This window comes from Danio rerio, chromosome 5 (assembly GCF_052040795.2).
Source record: "Danio rerio strain M-AB ecotype USA chromosome 5, GRCz13ab, whole genome shotgun sequence".
Taxonomy (NCBI): Eukaryota; Metazoa; Chordata; class Actinopteri; order Cypriniformes; family Danionidae; genus Danio; species Danio rerio.
This window is the reverse complement of record NC_141025.1, coordinates 29,054,979-29,069,630: the sequence shown is the minus strand read 5'-3', so window position 1 is coordinate 29,069,630 and position 14,652 is coordinate 29,054,979. Positions and strand designations below refer to the sequence as shown.

Sequence of the window (14,652 nt, the reverse complement as noted above, 5' to 3'; positions counted from 1 at the left end):
TTTAAACTGAAGCAGTTTGGTGTTGAAACACAGTCTTTGATGAACTCACAATCAATCATGTTCAATTTCTGATGCTGAAAACAGAGCTGTGATTGCTACAACTTTCACAAAACACTATTTTATTAAGAAGAATGTGGAGGATTTTAGGGATGATGTTTTAGTAATATGTATGTAATTACATGATATTGTGGCAAAAGCCTGTCTTGGCCTCTCAGCCAGAGGTGTCCAAACTTGGTCCTGGAGGGCCGGTGTCTTGCATAGTTTAGCTCCAACTTGCTTTAACGTATGTTCCTGGAAGTTTCTAGTAGAAAGAGCTTGATTAGCTGGTTCAGGTGTGTTTAATTGGGGTTGGAACTGAAATATGCAGGACACCAGCCCTCCAGTACTGAGTTTGGGCACCCCTGCTCTAAGCCCATGTTTTTTTTTTTATTACTTTAATTTTTTTTCACTGCACTGATAACTTAGTGGATAACTTAGTTACAACAGAAAGGCCACTTCTTTAAAGTTCATTCAAAGTTAAACTTAATATTAAATTAAACTCCAGTATAATGTTAACTTTACAATGCATGTTTGGGCCCACTCAGTATTACATATTTAATATTTATTCAATGCATATTTATTCAATTAAATTAATACTTCTATTGCCTTTGAAATAGTGTTACAATGTACAGACAGTGCATGGTTATAATGTTTGGGCACTATAGATTATATACTAATAATTAAGCTCCATATATCTATAATAGGCTAGTGAATAGGCTACAGTATCTTTAAATGTTAAATAACACGCTATAGGTAAACTTAATACTTTACTTCTGTTATATATATTTATAACAATGTAGTTTTATTAAATGTTTATGTCTTCACTTTGTACAACAGCCAAAAGTGATGTTTTATTGGTCTTAAGGTTAATTAAAACCAAAATATGATGAACGCGTTGTATTGAAAAGAGGCATCAGTAAACTTTTTTATTTTTTTTTTTAACTCAGTTATTTAACTGACAACATTCTTGGCAGAAAAAAAAGGTTTATGATGGAAAATAGACTACAAATGGAAAAGAAAAACAAAAAATAAACACGACAACAGTAAATTATTAATATTTCATTGTTCCTGCTGCCACTTTCTAGGGTGTTCTTTTAAATACAGCAAATGGAAGAATTTAAGTTGAAGTCAGAATTATTAGCCCTTCAGAATTATTAGCCCCCCTGTTTATTTCCCCCAAATTTCTGTTTAAAGGAGAGAAGATTTTATTAACACATTTCTTAACGTAATAGTTTTAGTAACTCATCTCTTGCCATGATAACTGTAAATAGTAATTGACAAGATATTTTTCAAAACACTTCTATACAGCTTAAAGTGTAATTTAAAAGCTTAACAAGGTTTATTTGGTTAACTAAGCAGGTTAGGGTATTAAGGCAAGTTATTGCATAATGATAGGTTGTTCTGTAGACTAACAAGACAAAAAATATAGCTTAAAGTGGTTAATAATTTTGACCTTAAAATGACTTTTAAAAAATTAAAAACTGCTTTTATTTTAGCCGAAATAAAACAAATAAAACTTTATCCAGAGGAAAAAACATCGTCAGACATACTGTGCTGCTCGATTAAACATAATTTGGGAAATATTTAAAAAAGAAAAAAAAAATCAAAGGGGGGCTTAAAATTCTGATTTCAACTATAGCTTTACACTTTTCAAGCATAAACACTTATATTGTTTAGAAATTGTACATGAATGGTAGAGTATACATTTTCCAAGACCAAAAGTCACTTTTGGCCACAACTGTAGATATAATGTTATTTATTCATTTTTTTCAACTATAATATGAGAATATTTATTTAACCAGTAATAATATTTTCCCCACTGGAGTAATTTTTTTAGCACATTTATTTATTTATTATTTAGTAATATCAATTTTAAAAATGCCTGTATTTTTAAAAAGTTTACTTGTATTGTTTAGAAATTGTACATAAATGGTGAAGTATCAAGTATGAAATCATTTTGGCCACAGCTGCAGATATACATTTTAAAATATTTTTTTATATATAGTTATACTAAAATAAATATTAGTTTCTTCCCCACTGGAGTAATTTTAGCGTACTAAGATATAATAATTTATACAATAAGACCCATTTATAAAATACCTGTATTTTCAAAAAAGCTCACGCAATTTCTCCTCGAAATATGTAAACACTCAGGTACTTCGCCAATGTGACCAGAACTCTCTCTGATTGGCCAGTTGTCGTGGAGGCGGGGCTTCTACTGTATTCTTTCCCCTCTTCCTGTCATTGCACCGCGCGAGTAAGAAGAGCCGATGGATGGCTGGCCGGCTGATAAACTATAGGACTAAGATAAGTTTTATTTCCGTATCAACTGTTTATTTAGAATGGAAACAATGAGCTGGCGTTTAGACGGAAAATCTTATGATTTTCAAATCGATATTCTGTACTGTCCTAATGTATGAGTGCCAGGTATCAAGCTACGCACTGCACGCAGGCCAGCCGAAACAACTTGACATTGAAAAATAGACTCGCGGTTCTTTATTACTCAAGTCCAGCCAGTCCGGTTTCACGACGTGCTGCTGTCGTTACCATGTTTACCCTCCCTATAAAATCACTTACGTATAGAATTTAGCCGCTCACATTTCCATAGGAGAGTCAGTTTGTGTGTGTGTTTGTGTGTGTGTGGTGGAGCAGCCTCTTCAACAGGTGTAGGAAAATGAGGGTTGCTGTGATTGTTAGTTGCAACCTGGTTTTTACTCTAGTGGATATTGTGCTTACCACGGTCTTATATATACATGGATCAAACATTGATATATTTTCAGATGAAACCGAAGACTTTGACATACATCGCTCAACTGTGGACTTGTGGGGAACAGTTCTTATACGGGTCAGTCTTCTTTTCGGGGCTTCCATTGGTGTGTTCTTCAACAGGAGAGATGGCCCTCGGAGAGTGTCAAACCTGGGGACTCTGGTGGCTCTCATATGCCTTACCAACATGACTTACGCTTTGGCCAAGCTGCTGATGCTTTCTGAGGAGGGAAACCTGATGTATGACCCCTGGTTCCTAAGTTTGTTCTCCTGGACCTGCGTGGCAGCTATAGGAGTCATGATCTTCTGGAAAATTTTGTCGCAGACTCCCAATGCTGTGTCTGACAGAGAGGACAGTGAGGACACGGAGAGACTAGTGGACGAGACTGAAGATGAGTCTGAGAAGAGCATGAAATCAGGGAAAGAGCATACACATTCAGGGGCCACAATCGGCCGTCTGCTGTCGTACTGTAAGAAGGACTCCAGTTTGCTGAGCATCGCTTTCTTCTTTCTTCTCCTCTCAGCTGTGTGTAAGTTCACTCTCGACAGTTCTCACGGCTGGTGTTTGACTTAAACATTCAAAGAATTGTAATCAATCAGGTAAATATGTCATGTGTTCATTGTTATTTCACGAGTTAATCATTCGTGTTAAACACATATTGAATTTAAGGTAATTGCACACCAAGGCTGTTTACTCTGGCATTATTCAGTTTAAATGGATCTTAAACTAACAATGAACAATGCTTTTATTTTAATATAGCATTTGGGTATTTAATAAAGGGACTCTGACATTGAATAACAATAAATAAATGCTGTAAGAAAATTGATTATTGTTGCTTCATCATAATTTATAAATTCAAAACATTTATTTTCAATTAGATTTTTTATAGATCAACAGTTAAAAAACAAAAGTTATGTTAAATTAGAAATTACAATCTCTGTTAAAGGCATTCCCCCGACAATTCTCCATCATTCTCCTCCTCTCAAATGGGAGAGAGGGCCAAATCAAAGGTTACCAGGGCCATAGTTTGGGCATCCCTGCTGTAAAGGAATGTAATTCTGATTTCAAGTGTATATATATTAATTATTAGCCCCCCTGTTTATTTTTTCCCCAATGTCTGTTTAACAGAGAAATCAAGTCAAAACAAGTTTATAAGTTAATATAAATTTAATGGCATTTCACAAATTATTTATTTGATGTAAAAATGTTTTGTAGCATTTTAAAATATGTTATTGCCACTTTTGATAAGTTTAATTTATTGTTGCTGAAAGTAATTTTTAAATATATACACTACCGGTCAAAAGTTTGGTGTCAGAAAATTATTCTGTTCATGAAGGCGGCATTTATTAAATGTAAAAAAAAATGTTAAATTATAAAATTTTTATTAAAAAAAATTAAACAACTGTTTTTTATTATATGTAGTTTTAAATTTAATTATTACTTCAGCCATTGCATTATTACTATTACCATTGTTATTATTAATAATAATAAATATTTTAGTGATTTCTAAAGGATCATGTGACTGAAGACTGGAGTAATGAAGCTGAAAATTCATCTTTAAAATTATTGGAATAAAATATTAAATTTAATTATAAAATTATATTATTGAATTATTGTTATTTTATAAAATAATTATTTTAAAATATTGTCCCTAAACTATTCAACAGTAGTGTATACACATTTTCATATATCATTCTATATGATGCAATCCTTTTCATCTACACTATAGACGTTATGGATTTCCAAACCTAACGTTCAGAGTACAGTTAGTTGCACAATATTTCTGTGTTTTGTCATTTCTGTAATCTGTACTTTAGTCATTACATGCTTATAAACGCCTTGATGTCTCATAATTAGTAACTTATAATATAGTTTAACCTATTGTTCTAATCTTTAGTCTTTTTCTTTGATTTTCCTCCTTACAGGTGAAGCTTTCATACCTTATTACACAGGGCAAGCAATAGATGGCATAGTTATCCAGAAAAGCATGGATCACTTTGCCAAACCAATGATTACTCTCAGTGTGTTGGCTTTGGTCAGGTGAGCAACACTGCATTTGACTTATTCAACCAAGGCTTATCTGAAAATGTATTGCTATATACATTTCTGGAGTGTACCAATTATGTCCCTGGAACTACGTTTTTTTTTTTTTTTTTGCAGTTTTTGCGAATTCACCAGAGGCCGCTGTAAATGCTTTTAGAGATCAAATTTCTCTCAGGAGTGCCATTCGCCATTATGTCCCTGGAACTACGTTTTTTTTTTTTTTTTGCAGTTTTTGCGAATTCACCAGAGGCCGCTGTAAATGCTTTTAGAGATCAAATTTCTCTCAGGAGTGCCATTCGCCATTCTCCCCTCACCTAAATTCTCCAAGCGCCGCTGTCGACTGACTGTTTGACTGACTAAATGTCTGACTGTCTGATCCACCGACCCATCCTCCTCCTTCCCTAAACCCAACCAATTTCAAAAGCACTGATTGACCTGCCCACCTACTTCCCTAAACCCAACAGACAGTTTTAAAAAGCAATCCGGAAAAGGAAAAGTTCTTACCTGATTTTTACCACATTTTTAGATTTTACCACATTCTCACCCTGTTATTCACTTGTTTATTTTTTTTGGATTTTGTTTTTGTTTTACCTGGAACTGTTCTTCACCGAACTCGAACCCTGTCGTCGTGGTCAACTTCTCTTTATGTCTCAAGTCCACCAACGTACATGGCGAGCTAACTGGACAAACTTTAATCAACGGGAAAGCATTCCATGCGAAGGTATAGCAGCCAGCTTGTAGCGTGAAAAACAATGGCATCATACTGCCCCAAAGAGTTCATTTTAAAAATGAAATGCTGCCATACATCTTTCTGGCTACATAATTCGCAATCTCCAGAAGCATATATAGGGCTGCGTTTTCAGAATGAGCCTATGTTGGACTTTTTTCATCTATTAGTCATTTCTACTGTACTCATTTTCATTTGTACTCTTTGACTATTTATCACTTGTTATTTAGCTCCATAGCCATTGGGTTTCGTGGCGGAGTCTTTTCTGTGACGTTTGCCAGATTGAACATTCGACTTCGCAACCTTCTCTTCAGATCACTAATGCATCAGGAGATCGGATTCTTCGATGCCAACCATACAGGTAATATTGTATTTAATGTACAGTACTGTATTCAGCTACTTTTCTCAGAGATGGAAAAAAAGGAAAGGCAGCACTTTCTTGATATTCTTTAACCATTCCATCTAAATCACTCAGGGTCATAGTTCAGTTAAAAAGGATATATTTGGTCCTGCTTCTGTTGTGGTACATTGAAGAGATGGATACAAAAAGGTTGGATCTAAGTGCATTTAATGAAGAAATAATCGTGCATATAACAGAAAGAGAACGGGACATTCAAAAATCAAAAAGTATTAAAAGAACAACAATAAACAAAACAAGAAGCTAAGGCAAGATATGAGAACACAACACATGAACAACATACCATACAAAAACAAATGACTCAGTAACAACAAACAGGTGCAGGGTGTATAATTAGTCCAAACAATCAATAGTGACAGGATTCAGCTGCGTGTGTGATCAGTGGAAGTGAAACCCGGTGTATGTGTAACGGAATGAAGGGATTTGTAGTTCATGACTGAAATGTAGTTCACCAGCGATCTCTGCAGTCCTTGATCGTTGAACATGACAGCTTCTTTTTGCAATCACTCTGTAAAAAATAGCTTTTTTGACATACATTGGGCGAAATAGTATTCAACACATTATGTTTTTTTCTGGAAAAAAAAAATCTAAAGGAGCTTTTGACATGCAGTTGAACCAGATTTTGGTAAAACCCCAAACAATACAAGCATAAACATGAAACAAAGAAATCTGAAAAAGTTGTTATGCGTAATAACAATGAAATGTACAAGCAGAAAGTACAGAACTACTGAAAGTTATTTAATACTTTAATAAAAGGCTTTTTTTGATAATGGCAGCTTAAAGAAGACTCTCACATGATGCATTGCTTCAACAGAGTGTAAAAATCACTGTGGTTCTGTGGGTTTCGTCTACCAAATCTAAACTTTATTTTGTATTTTCTATTGGATTTAAGTCAGGTGATTGGCTGGGCCATTCTACAACTTGATTTTCTTTCTCTGCAAGCATTTGAGAGTTTCCAATGTTTTAAATCATTGTCTTGCTGAAATAATCACGCTGGTTTCATCGTCATCCTCCTGATAATGTAGATGTTGGACTAAAGCAGCTGATATTAATTTACAATGACAAAAGGCAGAGGGTTGCTGAATAACTACTGAGAGACTTCAGCTGCTGTCTGGGCTTTCACTGCCTTCCTATACCTCCCTTTCTTCAAGTGTACTTTTTCTGTGTCATTTCATGTTATCACACATTAATTAATTTGTAAACTAATTAATACTTTTTTCTTTGCATCCTGTATATGGATTTTATTTGGTTGCTATCAACATCTGCTAAAAATTTCAAGTCAACAGCACATTTAGAAACATGCTTTCTAAGAAAATGGTGATGTAATGAATACTTGTTTCCCCCACTTTATATTGTCTAATTGTACATCTCACATCTCGCATATCAGAGCATTCTGTTGTTTTTATATAGTGACATCATGCCCTGTTTTTGGTTTGTTTATATGTCTTTTTTTATTGGCATTCATAGTTCAATTAAACTGCACCAGAGTTCAAATTTTAGCCCTTTGTTTGGTATGGCAAGGTTCACGCTTTTTTTTAATTCACTATTTTAAATCAACCCTGTGTTTTATACACACATATAATGTACAAAATACAAAATGTGCAAAATAGGTCATTATACACACACACACACACACACACACACACACACACACACACACACACACACACATATATATATATATATATATATATATATATATATATATATATATATACATATATATATATATATATATATATATATATATATATATATATATATATATATATATATATATATATATATATATATCAAGTTTAATCTTAGATTAAAGTTTGTAAACTCTCCCTAAACATAAAGTTCATAAGTTCAGTATTCGAATTGAAACCAATTTCAAATCTGTCACCATATTATTTGCATCTATTTGCATACTGTATTATGATTGGCCTTATCGTTGCTAATGTTTATTGGGCTGAATGTAGTGTGCAGCTTGCAAAAAACAAGATGTGCATGATGCAGCATTTTATTTACAGAGAAACCAACCCCAAATACAAGCTTTCCTAAAATTATTTTGCTGCCTGCATGATTTGCAGATTGAGAGCTGTTTGTTATTATTTCTAAAAGACTTCTTCGAAGTGATAGAAGACACGCAATACAGAACACATAAATGATTCAGCTCTCAATGGTTTTCCTTCCAGGTGACATTACATCTAGACTTACCTCAGACACTACTCAGGTCAGTGACCTCATCTCACAAAACGTGAACCTGTTCCTACGTAGCTTTGTGAAAGCTGTGGGCATCTTCATATTCATGTTTGGGATGTCCTGGAAACTGTCTGTAGTCACTATCATGGGCTTCCCATACATAGCTGTGGTCTCCAAGCTGTATGGAGAGTATTATAAGGCAAGTTATGCACGTTACGTTTTCAACAGTAGCACATGATTATGCCTAAGTGTTTTAACACACTTTTGATGTTCAACAGAAATTAACCAAAGAAGTCCAGACGGCACTGGCTCAGGCCAATAAAGTGGCAGAGGAAACTATATCAGCCATGAGAACAGTGCGAAGTTTTGCAAATGAGGATCAGGAAGGAGACATGTACTACAGCAGACTGCAGGAGATGTTCGTTTTAAATAAGAAGCAAGCCATTGCCTATGCCTGCTTCATGTGGTCCAGCTATGTAGGTATCTTTAGTTTAGGTCCTAACAAAATTGTTAGTTATAACGAGTAGTTTTTAGATTTATTGTTTGTAAACATTTCGTAGCATATCAAAAGTAATTTGGAAGTTCAAATTCAAGATATGATTTCTACCATTCTTTAGATTTCTGAGCTGGCCTTACAAGTAGCAATCTTGTTTTATGGAGGCCATCTAGTGGTGACAAATCAGATGAGCGGCGGGACACTTATTTCCTTTGTTATCTACGAGCTGGAACTTGGAGAGGCTCTGGAGGTATCATTGTTTTTCTTTTGAAAGGGCTATATGCAATAATTTTAATTTATTAATAATTATTTACCAACAAATCAGAATGTATCATTTAGATGTGTTCCTTGTAGCCTCTTATTGGTTCTATAACACGATAAAAATGCTTAAAATTTTTAAGGTAATGCTGAAAGGCTATTTTGTATTTTAATGTCAATGTGCCAGGCATAGAGAATGGATTAATAAAACATTAGTCTTACATTACATTAGTATATATATATATATATATATATATATATATATATATATATATATATATATATATGGGTGGGCCATTTATATGGATACACCTTAATAAACTTATTGGGAATTTCACAAGGAAAAACAATGGTGTGCTTGGATATTTTCAAGCCCCCCATATATACTAATGTGCCACAAACAGGACGTAATATCACCAACCATTCCCATTTTATTAAGGTGTATTCATATAAATGGTCCACTCTGTCATGTGATAAATAAAAAATAATAATAAAATCAAATCAAAACTGTGCAATTTTAATGATCTCATCCGTCACCATGATGTCAGTGAATTGCAGAGCTTCTGTAAACATATAACCACGATCAAATGCTTTCTTAACTGCTGCTTTCATAGTACTGCAATTTTTTTTTCTTTTGTTCATTATGCTATTCAGAGAAAAATGCTATACACATTTACATGCTACTCTAAATGTCGCTCGTGGCTGTATGGATGCAATCAGATTGTTGTTAAAAGCTTACCACTACTACAATAACTTCTAATGAAAAAGATAGAACTGTAATCATGTGATGGACCATATCATTTTGTGCACCAAAAAAAAAACAGTTAAAACAACATTGTTTGCCAATGTGTTCCATATCAGATGGGTGTGCAATTACTACAGGCAATATACTTTAATTACTTTTTTGAATGTCTTGAGACTATTGCTTTCTGTGGAGGATGAGTGAGCTCTTAGATTTAAGTTCTTGGATCTAAATTATCTTAAATTGTGTTTCGAAAATGAAGGAAAGGTTTCAGGGAATGGGAATAACACGAGAAAAACTAATTTTTGGGGTGAACAAACCTTTCAGTTGTGCCATGAAGCAAATAATCTCTATAACAATCGCTAATAACAAGGTTTCTGTATTCTACATATTCTTCCTTAAAATTTGTGCTTGTGATGGTCGTATAATGAATTGGAAATGCTTGGTTCTTTTTGCAGAGCATATCATCGGTGTACACCGGTTTGATGCAGGGTGTTGGTGCTGCAGAGAAAGTGTTTGAATATATTGACAGGAAACCTAAACATGCCCTTAATGGCCAAGAAGCTCCAGAGACACTGGAGGGGCAGGTGGAATTCAACAACGTGACATTTGCATATCCGTCACGTCCAGAGATGGATGTATTGAAGGTATTGTTCTTAATTAAAACCAATTAGATTAGATCAGTGGTTCTCAAACTGTACAGAGCTTCAGCTGCTTTACTGGGCTTGCTACTGTATTTCAATACTGCTCATTATGGTGGTCCTTGGAGAGACAATTTTTTCTGAGGTGGTACTTGATGAAAAAAGTTCGAGGACCACTGGATTAGATAGTAGATTTTATTAGTAAATATTGTGATTACCTAATATGAAAGTTTATAATTGGAGACAAATCTGCTCAGATTCATTTGCTTTGTCAAATTAATAATTGTGTAAAAAAATTGCTTGTTTCTGGAATCACATCACATCTCAATAATAAGACAATGTTTGTTTAAATGATTGTGGCTAACATGCAAAGATTAAAGTAATCAATGAACTGCAAAGTTTGATGCTTGCCTTTGAGGATAATTCTTAGGTTTAATCTGCTACAGTATAAATGACATGAGCGGAAATAAGCGATGAATGTGTTTTGCAAATTACTTTGAATGCTGTTTACTTTTAAACTTGATATGCTAAGATGTCAATCAGTAACACGATTCCTAGACATGAGAAGGAAATTAAACCCAATTTTCTTCTCAGAATGTATCCTTCAGTCTTCGCCCAGGGCAAGTAACTGCACTTGTAGGGCCCTCTGGTGGTGGAAAAAGCTCATGTGTGTGTTTGCTGGAGAACTTCTATGCCCCTCAGCAAGGCCAAGTGCTGGTGGATGGGCGACCTGTGAACACTTACCAGCACAAATATTATCACTCCAAGGTAGGATGTATGTTTGGGTTTTCTGTAATTCTGCATTTGAATTAATGCATTATTTAGAAAACACAATTTAAGAATTGTATCCGCTTGCTTATCTGCAACATTATTTGTGATGTGACGTTCTGTACATGATATGACCATAAGAGGGCAGCAGTTGCTGACAATGAGTAGTGAATTGGCCATTTCTTTGTTTTTGTTTTAGGTGGCACTGGTGGCTCAGGAACCTGTTCTGTTTGCCCGTACTGTTCAGATGAATATCTCCTATGGTGTACCTGAAGCTCCCATGGAGGCGGTTATCAGGGCTGCCATCAATGCCAATGCACATGACTTCATAACAGGCCTCTCTAAAGGATATGACTCTGGTTATTATATTATATTATATTATATTATATTATATTATATTATATTATATTTTACACAATCTGTAGAATAAAAAAACAAAAGGTAATTGTGACTTTATCTTACTGTTCTGAATTATATATTTTATGTATCTCAATTGCGAGTTATTATTTTGCAAATCTGACAAAAAAATCCTAAGCAACTGCCATAAATAGTGGCAATTCTTTAAAAAAATAACAATAGCAAGATGAAATTTAGACTTTTAACAAAAAAATTCTGAATTGTCTTTTTAAAAACTCAGAATTGCAAGAAATTAAATCAGAATGTGAGTAATCATATACACAAACCAACTGACAGAAATAAAGTCTTAATTCTGAAAAGAAGTTACCGCATGTAACTCAAAAATTTGACAGAAATTATATATATATATATATATATATATATATATATATATATATATATATATATATATATATATATATATATATTCCAAGAAGTAAATATATAGAAGTTGTTTATTTAAAGGTATAATTCACCCAAAAAGAGTCTTGAGTCTTTTTGTTCTACTGAACACAGAGGAAGAAATACTTAAGTTAGGATGTTGGGGGGGAAACAACCTTTGACCTCCATAGCATTTTTTTATTCCTTATATGGACGTCAAAAACACATTTTTCAACTGGCATTAAAATATAGTTTAATAAGTATGTTTTTAAAATAGTGCAGGTTTGTAATGAGAGTAAAATTGCTATATATTTCTTAAGCGCCATACCACTATGTCAGTAAACGTGCACATTTGTGTGTGTGTGTGTGTGTGTGTGTGTGTGTGTACTGCAATCAGCATTGGCGTGAGACTCATCATTTCAGAAAGGCTTAAATTAACTCCACCATAAGTACCTCAAATAAACTTACTTGGTATTTTTGATTAATGTATGGTGGCCAAGACAGCTTAACGCACTGCAGTTTAGGAAAACACATACTATTAAAACAATGTTTCACATTTATTCATCAGTTTATTTAGTCTAATAATTTACAAAAGGCAATACATTTGTGTAATCAGAATATTAAAATAAACCAAAAAAAAACTCACCTTTCAAAGACCACCAATATCTTCACTGAGCAACAGTCACGGCATAATAAGAAATCCATGTTTCAGCAGGGTCTGTCATGTTTTTGGGTCCCCTTGAAACATTTCTGTTGTGTTATCTGGATATTTACAAGTGTTGTGACAAAATGCAGCGCGTTTCTTCAGTTGTTTGCATTGTGACAATGTAGCAAGTTTATACAGTTGTGTTGTGAGAATTTGCAACACACGTGCTGTCAAACTGATGAAGATCTTTTCTTTATTTGCTGGTCTTTTTGTGATTGCTCTCGACCATCGTACTAATGAGCTGTATTTCAGTTTTCATCCAACTCAGTTTTCATCTGTCTCTGTCACTGTGCTGTTTATCTGATGTAACACATGATAATAAGAAGCAGGCATGCACGTGGGAACGGTGGGCGAGGAGAAGTAGCTCGTGTTCGTTTAAGGCCACAGGCTACATAAACAGCTACACTATACTCAGACACCAAAATGGGCTGATTCTGGAGGCTATAATAAATAATCTGATGGGTATTTTAAGCTGAAACGTTACAGACATATTCTGGAAACACCTAAGGCTTGTTTTACATCTTGTATAAACGGTAAAAGAGGTGCCCTTTAAGTCTTTTATTATTTATTTTTTATCTATGGCAGAAACAGACTTTTGTTGAAGCATTTGACTTCTAGCTTACTTGCCTGCTCTGTGCACAGGGGTCGGAGAGAAGGGCACTCAGCTCTCTGGTGGGCAGAAACAGAGAGTTGCCATCGCCCGAGCTCTCATCAGAAGCCCTCGCATTCTCATTCTGGATGAAGCCACAAGCGCACTGGATTCAGAAAGCGAATACATAGTAAGCAACGGCTATTACATTTGAAGACTGGCTCTAGTAAACATTTCAGTGTTGATTTAGACATCATTCCACTCACTATTTTGTTCCAGGTTCAGCAGGCTCTGAACAACTTGATGCGGGAGCACACAGTTTTAGTGATTGCCCACAGACTGAGCACAGTGGAGAGAGCAGACAACATCCTTGTGATCGACAAAGGCTCTGTGGTGGAGCAGGGCCCTCATGCTGAACTCATGGCCAGAGGAGGCCTCTACTGTAAGCTGGTGCAGAGACAGATCCTGGGCACTGAAATCGATGTAGATGATAAAAACCCATCGCCAGCCCCAACATGGGAGCTAAAGACAGAAGATAAGGAGAATGCAGAGGACTGTAGTGACACAGAGTATGAAACACGCTACTGAGAGCCAATCATTTTGTGCTTTATATGATTATTGGTATGAAGGCCTTAATACTAGATTTGTTTACTTGATCGGATATTGGGATATATCAGATAATGTGCATGTCAAAGAATGTTTACTACAAGACTGGGGGACTGCCTTGAATAATACTTTAAGCAATAAATACTTGATGCATCTGATGTACTGTATATTAGTTTTAAATGTGTATATCTTAATTTAATTGTATTATTCAAGTTATAGAAATAAAACATATGGATGGATGGAAAATAATTCTTGTTTTTTTTTTAATGAGCCAGTATACAGTAGAATAGGACTATTTTTTTCATTTATTTAATTTTCATATTTTATTTTAAGGTTATATATGTCTGGGTGTATTTTAAAAATTTTGGTGGCATGGTGGCTCAGTAGTTAGCACTGTCGTCTCACAGCAAGAAGGTCCCTGGTTTGAGTCCTGGCTGGGCCAGTTGGCATTTCTGTGTGGAGTTTGCATGTTTCCTCCAGGTGCTCTGGTTTCCCCCACAGTCCAAAGACATGCTCTATAGGTAAATTGGGTAAACAAAATTGGCTGTCCGTGTATGAATTTGAATTTGTGTATAAATTTGAAGAGTGTTTGGGTGTTTCCCAGTACTTGGTTGTGGCTGGAAGAGCATCCCCTGTGTATAACGGGGCGGACTAAGTGATTTAGGGGCCTTAAGAAACTCCATGTATGGAGCCCTAGCATTAAAACTCGAAACACTCTCTTTCTCTATAGATTTTTTTTTTTTCCCCTGTAAATTAAAAACTAGTTTGAGCATGATTTACACCAAGAAAGAGTTTTACATGCAATATTATTAAGATTGTTTTAAGGAGTTCACATATAAATAAAAATCCTTTTTGAAAATAAAAAAGTAATGGTGTTTCTTTGAAAAT

At 34.7% G+C, this 14,652-nt stretch overlaps 1 protein-coding gene across 4 annotated transcripts; it reads left to right on the top strand.

Annotated features, from left to right (window-relative positions):
- Positions 1-2,282: 2,282 nt before the first annotated feature.
- On the top strand, positions 2,283-14,118 carry abcb9 (ATP binding cassette subfamily B member 9). 4 transcript variants are annotated; one of them, XR_015490522.1, is made up of 11 exons: positions 2,283-3,335; positions 4,732-4,846; positions 5,807-5,937; positions 8,175-8,380; positions 8,460-8,657; positions 8,799-9,166; positions 9,952-10,324; positions 10,913-11,086; positions 11,286-11,445; positions 13,212-13,348; positions 13,438-14,013. XR_015490522.1 is itself a non-coding variant. In XM_087252804.1 (11 exons), the coding sequence occupies exons 2-11, from the start codon at positions 4,794-4,796 to the stop codon at positions 13,744-13,746; spliced, it is 1,686 nt and encodes a 561-aa protein (XP_087108930.1). In that variant the 5' UTR covers positions 2,283-3,405; positions 4,732-4,793; the 3' UTR covers positions 13,747-14,013. The 4 variants fall into 4 exon arrangements, 3 of the variants coding, with proteins under 3 accessions (XP_087108930.1, NP_001119906.1, XP_087108931.1); XM_087252804.1 differs by having other exon boundaries at positions 2,283-3,405; positions 8,799-8,927; positions 10,136-10,324; NM_001126434.1 differs by having other exon boundaries at positions 2,714-3,335; positions 8,799-8,927; positions 10,136-10,324; positions 13,438-14,118.
- The last annotated feature ends 534 nt before the right edge of the window (positions 14,119-14,652 follow it).

Bases quoted from the DNA above. Each gene is read 5' to 3' on its own strand.
- abcb9 (NM_001126434.1), top strand. From the start codon at position 2,714: ATGAGGGTTGCTGTGATTGTTAGTTGCAACCTGGTTTTTACTCTAGTG. The intron at 11,446-13,211 runs GTTATTATATTA...CTCTGTGCACAG, and splicing joins CTCTAAAGGATATGACTCTG to GGGTCGGAGAGAAGGGCACT. The intron at 13,349-13,437 runs GTAAGCAACGGC...ATTTTGTTCCAG, and splicing joins ATTCAGAAAGCGAATACATA to GTTCAGCAGGCTCTGAACAA.